At 32.7% G+C, this 9,397-nt stretch overlaps 1 protein-coding gene across 4 annotated transcripts in view; it reads left to right on the plus strand.

The window, feature by feature from the left end:
- LOC115217823 overlaps positions 1–8,926 on the plus strand; it is a 46,003-nt gene extending 37,077 nt beyond the window's left edge. For all 4 annotated transcript variants that reach the window (XM_029787516.2, XM_029787509.2, XM_029787523.2 and 1 more), the window contains 2 exons: positions 3,867–3,979; positions 4,119–8,926. In XM_029787516.2, the coding sequence (XP_029643376.1) occupies positions 3,867–3,979; positions 4,119–6,028 (2,023 nt within the window). In that variant the 3' untranslated portion in view covers positions 6,029–8,926. The remainder of the gene's footprint in view (positions 1–3,866; positions 3,980–4,118) is intronic.
- The last annotated feature ends 471 nt before the right edge of the window (positions 8,927–9,397 follow it).

The raw sequence follows: 9,397 nt of genomic DNA on the forward strand, positions 1-9,397 counted from the left end.
ATGTGACTATTTGTGAAATATGCCTAAAGAATTGTTAGGTTTACTGCTTCTAATCGTTCTTTCTTAGATCTTAGCAGCCACTGAGTTTCTATAAACATCTATTGATTGCTTGCCAGTCAGTGACTTGTGCACAGGATCCACTTTAGCAGTGTCAGAAATATCCATTTTAGTGAGAGAAAGAGAGTTTGTGTGTGTCTTTGTATTGTTGGCATTAGTATCGGTAGTAAATTCATACTCTGGCATCTGATTTTAGATATGTATGGGTTTATTAACATAAAGAAGCCACATGAAAAGCAAATGTTATTGGTAAAAATAAATATATCAAGTTGGATTATATCTCCTGGGTTAATGCAATAGATTCATGACTGTCACTCACTCTGGAACATAAAGGTTCTGAAATCAAAAGCTATGAGAACCTGCTGATCTGCAGTTATGCTAGTTGTATTTTGTAGATTCTTCTTTATATGAAGCATAGGCCATTGATGGCTTTTCTCCTGTGTTCTTAACTCTGGGCTGTATTTTATGCTTCTCTCCAAATGGATCCCTGCTTTCAGCTGTTTTTAGGGTCTCCTCTCTTCACTGAGGGAAGGCTTCCTCTCCCAGATCTTGTTAGTTATAAATTGTCAGTGATGTTTCTGTAACTTAGCCTTTTTCTAGGTAGGGGTATTGGCCCTCTGCCAACCCATTTTTATCTCTGGAAAGAGATGGTCAGTGACTCTTTGGCCTCTATCTTTTGACCCGTCTAGCATGGAATGCCCTACAAAGAGCTTCCACTCTGCTGTTCTGCTGGCATAGCACTCAGGGTCACTGAGGCACACAAGCCACCACATCATAAGGATTGGACCTTATGGTAGATCCTTGTAGGTAACCTGGATAAATATTTGAGAAAATGCCTTAATGTTTTATTTGTTCAGGTAGATGAAGCAAGTTTATGTCTATCAGAATCTTTATATCTGATCTAGTCACCTTGAAAAAACTTTACCAGAAGTGTGAAGCTCTTGCTGACATTGTTTTTGGAATTGTACAAGCCCTCAACCACAACAGTGTAGGAAGGATGGATAATCCTTAAAACATATATTAATTTCTTATATTATTTAAATGTTAAAGGAACTTCTAAATCAACCCTACATATGTGTGTTTGTAATGTATGTATGTACATGTGCACAAACAAGTATACTATTGTTATTTAGTCCCCAGTCAGACCTGACCAAACAGTTCTGTGATCAAAAATATTCCAGCTGTGACCTTCTTGTCTTTAAAAGTATTGAAGATTACATTATCTAATGTGTTCTTTCCCTTTGAAAGATTGTAGGGTATGATTTAAAGGAGCTTTAGTTGCTATTTCTAGCAGCTCATGTGACAATGTTGAAACTCCCTATTTAGCAGTTTACTTTGTAATATGTATGTGTTGAGTAAGATACTTAGATGAATCCTTTCTTTTTTTATTTTCAACTAAGAATAATTCAACTGATTGAGGTTGCCTAAATCAGAGACAACTGTTCCAATTTGAAACTAAATAATTCCACTGTTTGGTGATTTTGGTCACTCAAATCACAGTGGTATAATCTTGTCAGCATATACAGTAAATTTTTAAAAACTTATTTCCAAATTGTCTGAAATCTTCTCTCATCAAAGAATTCTTAAAATTTGTGCCTAAGTTATCTGAAATCTCTCATCGAAGAATTTTTAAAATTTGTTTCCAAGTTGTTTGAAGTCTTCTCTCCATCAAAGAGTTCTGAAAATTTGTCTCCAAATTGTTTGAAGTCTCTCATCAAGCAAAATAATTGTTCCAGGATGCAAAAGCAAAATCATTTGCATTTGTTGTTTATATCTCATTTATTGTTGATGTCCCAGTACGGCCAGTGATTAAATGCTTTCTCTAGAGAGTTTAGTTTCCATGTTTTGGGCTCTCTCTCTCTCTCTCTCTTCAGTCAAGTAATTTTATTCTACTTGATTATAAAATATTATGTGGAAATGTTTTTAGAATTTCAAAATGCATTTTGTATTGTATATATACAAAAACTCTTATTGTACGTCATTGACTGAATTTGAACTCCTACACGTCTTTCTTAAGACTGAGTGAATGTGTGTGAGTTGTTGCAGCAGCAGAACAATGTGTGAAGAAGACCAACAAAAAAAAAAAAAGAAAGAAAAAGAAAAGAAAGCTTTCAAATAACAAACAAGGATTTACTTAATCCCTAAAAAGCCATATTTAATGAAAGATATTCTTCAGAACACACATTTTTTAAGCTGGCTGCAAGAAAATATACAGTTCTTCTCATTCCTTGCGTAAACACTGCAATATTTTGGCAATGCACAAGGAATTACAGTATAATACTGAATATTTTGAATTTTTTGTTTTCCTGAACAAATTTCAGTTCATTTCTCTGTTCAATGTTGCATGGAAAGGTATGGATATTTCTTTTACTAAAAGATGTTACATGTTCACATATGACCAAACTGATTATCGTTGAAGCTATAAAACCTGTCTTATTCAAATTACTCTTGTTTTATACATTTTTCATGTTGTCTTTCTTTCATTATGTCAGCTAATTCAAGCCTTATACATGACATTGTGACACAAAAGATTGTATTTTTTTCTTACTATTTTGAATTTTATTCCAAAACTTGTTATTTTTAAACCAAAAAAAAAAAAAAAAGAAAAGTATTTATGACATATCTCAGCTTATTTGGATGTTTGCTGGGATGAAATGTAAAATCGAACACTGGAATTTTAGTTTGCAAAATAGATGAATGATAATAAATATTGCAATGATTTAGTCTGACACTCCCATCTTGGCTATCACCAAAGATCTTCAAAAAAAAGAAGCAGTTAAAAAACATGATTCAATTTGAATTGTTTAACCATTTATTTACCCTTGTCTTATATGTGTTGGATTATAACCCTTAGCTTATCAGTTGATTAGTCTTGAGAAAATAATAGTAGTGAATATTTAGTTTGCTGTGTGAAAAAAATAATTTCATTAAAAGTCTGTTGTTTAGTCCTAGTTTAATGCATTGTTTATACTTATAGCTTGTGATGCATTTTGTCCTAAATTACCATGGGATTTATAGATAATTCTTTACACCATAACCATCATTAGCAATATTTTAGTGTCTTCCATCTCATCCAGTATGTATTGCATCCAGTTAAATTTAGATCACTTAATCAAAGTCCATTGATTTCAAGACATTTTTAAAAAAAAAATCTATCTTGTTTATTTATTTGTTCTTTTTTTCACCACCAATGCGAAAAAGAAAAAAAAATTGTTTGCCCATTCACATTTTCATTCTAAATGTCTATGTTTACTAATTCTTGATATTTTTTCTTCTGAGAAGTAGGGAATTTTGTTTAATTGATCTTACATCTAGGGGTAATAATTCAAAAGATTTTACTAGGACTATAGTTTAGAATTGGGCTTTACTTAAGATATATAAGCTCTCTGAAATTTATATACATCTACCAAACAAATGTACTTGGAAATTATTTAGATTTAAATAGTAATTCCCATTATAATCTTAATTATAATTAATTTTTTTTTTAATTTGTGAGTTAAGAATAAATATTTTAGTGATCAAAGTTTGTAGAGTTTAAGTTATTTTATCTATATTTACTTTAAAAATAGAAATTACATATGACATTTTAATTTTAGTTTTAAAGTTAATGAAAAAGACAGTCTGTCTTTTTCATTAGTCTCTGCTCTTTACAAATTATTTTTACTTTTAATCATTTGATATTCATTAGAAAACTTTTAAAAACATTGTTTAGATATATATGGGAAATGTAAATCTTCCTCATATAACAGTTTATATCTCTATATTTGATAAATTATGTTACCTTTTAAATAACTTTTAATCTCTTGCAGGAGTGAATATTGTCGAATTGTGAAGCTTAAATATTGTTTGGAATCTGATGCTGACTGGGCTAAAGAATTCCGGCGTCGTTTGGGAACTGACAGTTCAAAGGGAGGTTTCCGAAGTAAGCATTGCCTTTCTTTCACTCTTCTCATTTTCTCTCTCACTCTCATTCTTTTTCTTTCCTCTTTTTACATGTTCATTTGTTTTTCTTATGTTTTGTTTCCATTGATAGAATAACACAAAATATGTTTTTGTTTCAGGTTTGGGTGAAGCTAAACTGTATGCTACTCAGTTGTGGCGTCAGTACAGTGAGCTGTATGATGTCCATCGTGCACGCATTGGCAACAGCAATTCAAGGGCTTCACTTGAAAAGCATCATTCACTTGATGGGTCTTCTCGTGACACAAAAGCTATTCATATCAGTTCAGGCTCAGCAATCAGTAGCTCAGCTGCCTCACTTCTCCCCCTTAGTGGCAGCCCAGACTCCTTGATCCCTCCATTTAGACGTGAAGATGACAAACTACTCAGCCTCCACCTTGCTTCAATGGACGAATCAAACAACCATCACTTAAACGAGTTTCCAAGTTCATCCAGTCTGAACATCAGTCCTCTTATAAAAGTAGAACGGGAAGAAAAATTTGAATCCTCCTCAACAACCATCAGCAATGAGACAAATTGGTCTGTTGACAATAACAAAGTAAGCTCTTCTCACAACACACCTGTTTTTCCATCTGTTGACCAGATGGAACTCAGCATTTTAGAAAGAGTTGATGTTTTACTGCGAAGAAGACGGAAAGATTTCTTTCTCGGTTATACTGAGGACCAGTTACGAAACTTGAGCCCTTTTGAACGTCCACTGACCACAGTTACTGAAAAAGAATACCAAGAATATCTCTTCAGCGATGAAGGACAATTAACTTCTGCTCTTGCCACAGTTTTTGATCTCACTGAACCTTGGGCATTCCGTTTTAAAAAGATGCTTCATTTAAGTCCTGAGGAAGGTGGTTTTGCAACTTGGCCTGATGTTAAACAAGAACTTTATGTGCTATTGCAAAACCATTTAAGTGGCAATAGTAATTCTCAAGAATCTGTAGTACCGTCAATGCTTGATGGTTCCCATGGTACAATGCCATCTTTATCTTTAGACAGTGACCTTCCGAGTACATCAGGTTTGGTTGAAAGGGCCAGTGAAAATATTGATTTTACCAATACAAGTTCTAGCATGCTGTTGGGTAAGGATTCATTAAAAGAATCAACAATATCACTGTTTAGTTCTGGCATTTTAAATGGAAGATTAACGAGCCAGAAGAAATCTCCCGATTCTTCCGACAGAACAGTTGTATCCCAAGCATCCCCTTCTGCCCCTGAAACCACTGAAGATGCTATTACTATAGATGATGATACTAATTCTGAAGATAATTTTGCTGCTGGTAACCAATCTCAAATGAAAAGCCCACCTGTCTCATCTAATGGCCCCAGCATTGACAATATCTGGAGCACCAACAATAGTAGTTCTAATGATCACAGAAGGGCTGCAAACCATCTTCAACAGCAGTTTTTATCTGATTCTAGCGTTAGTATTACTTCGTCCATTGAAAGAAGTGGTCACTCTGTTACTGCTGTATCATCCAGTTTATCTGCGATGGCAACACCCAATCGCTTTGGTTCACCACTTGGTAAAGTCAGCAATCGTATCTCTTTAGATTTAGCTTCATTCGGTCGTAACCAAGGAAACTCAGAACAACTGGAATGTTCTCCTATGGAGCCTAGGAATTCTCGTGTTGTACCCCGTTTTAGTTCACAGTCAGCAATGGCAATGGACACAGGTAGTGTAGAAGTTCCTACAGTGAAGACCAGTAATCGTAGTAACTCTTCTAGACTGGTTGTTGCTGGTTCTAATTCTCTTTACGCAAATAATAATTCTAGTAGTAAATCTCTGGTATCGAAACTTTGGTCTCTCAGAGATAAGTTAGCTGAACGCTGTCGTGACGATCCAGCTGTTAGCTGGCATGATAAATTGAGGCCACATTTGAAACTTATCCGATCACAATTAGGTGAGACTTACACTCTCCCGAGTTCTGTGCATGAAAGTATTGCCGATCTTTTCCTTGTTACATTGCAGCTTGAGCTGCTCGACAAACAAACATCAGGATTCAGTGACATGTCTTAATTATTAAAAGTAACTACAAACAAACAAAAACCCAATTTGACTGAATTATCCTTTTTAAACCTTCAAATATATGGAAACACTTGTTTCTTAAATATTTAAAAAAAAGACTACCACAAAATATTGATAACCGTTTACAAATACCTTAGTCTAATTTTTAACCCTTAGGCTTACAAATATTTTGAATGAATTGTTTCTTATTAAGGTGAAAAGTTTTTAAAAACCAAAACAGAAAAAAAAACACACAAAACGGAAAACTATAGTTTCCATATTTTCCTTCCGTTCCCATATACACCAATCATTTGGTACCAAAATTGACTGATCAATCATTGCTGTTAATTTCTCAGTCTGTTTCAGACAACTGAAAATAACCGGTACACTTCTAAGTGTTCTTACTGTTCCTGAATATATTTTTAATTTCACCATTTATTTTACTGACATCTTCAATATTGTGTTTTACCAAAGGAAATGTTGAGTCATTTCGCCCATCATTTACCAAAATATATTCAGTTGCTTTTTCTTTTTTTTTTTTTTCATTATTTCTTTGGTTTTGATGTTAGAAAAATGTGTGTATGATTTTTTTTTTTTTTACAAGGGTCAGAGACCCATGCATATATATATACAAAAAATGCTTATCAGTTGTAGTCATTTTTTATAATTATTCCGCTGTGCCAGTAATTTATTTATAAATGCAATTATAAAACAACATTATATTTCATTATCTGTGACCAAAGCTGTTTTGTAACCAGGCTAAAGAAAACCAAGTCTAACTTGGGAAATTTGTGTTTCAAAATCATAGAACGTCAATAATTTACTGAATATTGTAAACTATTGCAATTAAGGACAACTCACACCAAACATGCATACATATTCATCCCTCCATCAATCCATCCATCCATCCAAAGAAAATAATACATCTGTTGAAATATAAGTTGTTTCATATTTCATATGCTTTAATCTAAAATAGCAGTTTAAAAAAATGTTACAATACACCAATATTTTTAAAATATGCTTCTGTTTTGTTATCAATTTTTAGTTTAAGAATTGTCTCAACAATTTTTTTCTTCTTCTAATCCTTTCCATGCTCTTCTGTAATCATTTTAAAGTTTATGCTGTGTATTTAACAAAAACAGTAATAATAATAATAATAATAATAATAAGGTATGGCTGAATGATTAAACAGTTCACTTCTCCACAATATAGCTTTGGATTCAGTTCCACTGCATGACACCATGAGCAAGTGTCTTCTATAGTCCTGGGCCAACTATTGCCTTGTGAGGGAATTTGGTTGATGGAATCTGAAAGAGTCCATCACATGTGATTGTGTATGTGTTTGTGCGTGTATAAATGTTTATAAAACCATGCTGAGCTGATGGTACTGTTTGCGGTTTAGCTACAAAGAGCAGTCATCATTTGTGTTTGGACTGCAACTAGTGTAGGTTGTTGATGTTTCTTGTTAACAAACCATCTGCCAGCTCTGTGCTTTTGGATTCCTCTAGAATAAAAATCCCTTACTTGAAAAACAGGTGAGGTTCGGTGAGAGGAAGTACATCCAGCTATAAAAATCTTGTGTCAAATTCAGCCCTGTCTAAACCATGCTAGCATGGAGAAATAGATGTTAAATGAAACAAAATGTTGATATTAATATTTGTAATTATAACAACAAATTGGTTTTTGTTGGATGGAAGGTATAGCTATATATCCATTAAATAGTGCCTTAAGCATTTTTGGATCTTTGTAAAAAAAAAAAGCGAACTAAACAATATAATTGTATTATATTGATGATAATAACTCTACAGTTTATATGATAAATTATTTTTACACTGGGTTTACATAATGTCAGATTCCAGAGTGAACTTGAAAGAAAGAGACAAAATTATTTCTGACAATGTGTTTTTGCCTTTGTTTCAAATTTTTATTGAAATATGACTTGTTTAAATCTGTTTTTTATTATTAACAAACCAGAAATTATTTTCTAATGTTGATGTTTACAGGTTTAACTCTTTCACAATCATATTTCTAATGAAATACACTGTTTGGTGATGCATTTCACTTAATTTTGGAAATAATCAAGAATTTTGAGGGATATAAGTAAAATAATTGATTTTTTTCATTATTAAGCTGGTGTTTGGAACATAACTGAAAATATTCCTAGACGTAATTATGACAGAAGGTTTTAATTTAAATGTGAACACTTTAAACCAGGAGGTTTTTCAATCATGAAACCGGAGATGGTTTCAGGTGAGATGTCAAAAGAATTCATTAAAAATTATGCTATCTTTTGCCAACAGAAATTTTTAACATAAAAAATTCTGAAATGAGTTGGCAGCATTCTTCTTTTTACTTTTTTTTCCTTTTTTTTTTTTTTCCTAAATTTTATTTCAGCAAAAACAGAATAGTGTTTGCATTAGAAAATCCATAGAAATGAATTTAAAATGAAACCAAAAAGAGAAAGTGTTTCTTTAAAAAAAAATATTTCCATACATAAACCCCATTCCTAAATTTCTACAAACTTTTCGTTAAAGACTTTTATACTGTAATGAGTTATACTCTCTACTTTCCAACATTTTATCTCTTGTATTAATTCCCATTTTAGCAGGGATTTGATCATTCTAAAAATTGAGACATTCTGCAAGAATGTTGTAGTTTTATCCTTAGATTGGCCCTGATTGAGCAGACTTTTGATCAAAGGTGTTCCACACATGACCTTTCTGTTTATTTTTATTCTAGACATAATCAGGTCAGTGGTTTTCAAACTGACAAATGTTAGGCTTCCCTCCTTCCAAAACTATTACTGGTGTTTTTGCCCCAAACCTTATTAATGAAATTATAAAATAGCTTACCTCCATACAATTCTTCTGTCGTCATCATGGCTTTGATCAAGTTTGAAAAGTTTAAAAAGAAAAAACAGAAACCCACCCTATTTTATTAAAAGTAGCAATTTGTCTGACTCTTTTCAATCTTCACGAAACTCTCCCCATGTAGCCACCCCTGGGCTACATTATCTCATGTATCCTATATTTTTAGAACAGTAAGGTGTGATTTGAAGGATATTTAATTGCTACTTCTAGCAGGTCAGGTCACCATGCAGAGGTTCTTTTAAGAATTGTTAGTTTGTGTTTCATTCCAGATACCCATCTTAACACCTTGGCATTCAGATTATTCTATCAAATGTAATACTTATTTAGTCATTGTTTTGAATTGATCATGCATTATGTGATAGCTTCAAGATTGCAATGATGTAATTGTTTGTTTTTAAAATGACATTGGTAGGTGAGAGGCTGAATCTGATCAATTTGCACTTAAAACAGGAAACTTATTTTGGCCAGACATGGCCAATATAAATGCTAAAGTGTTAAATTCCAATTGTTT

Source organism: Octopus sinensis, linkage group LG1, assembly GCF_006345805.1.
Source record: "Octopus sinensis linkage group LG1, ASM634580v1, whole genome shotgun sequence".
Taxonomy (NCBI): Eukaryota; Metazoa; Mollusca; class Cephalopoda; order Octopoda; family Octopodidae; genus Octopus; species Octopus sinensis.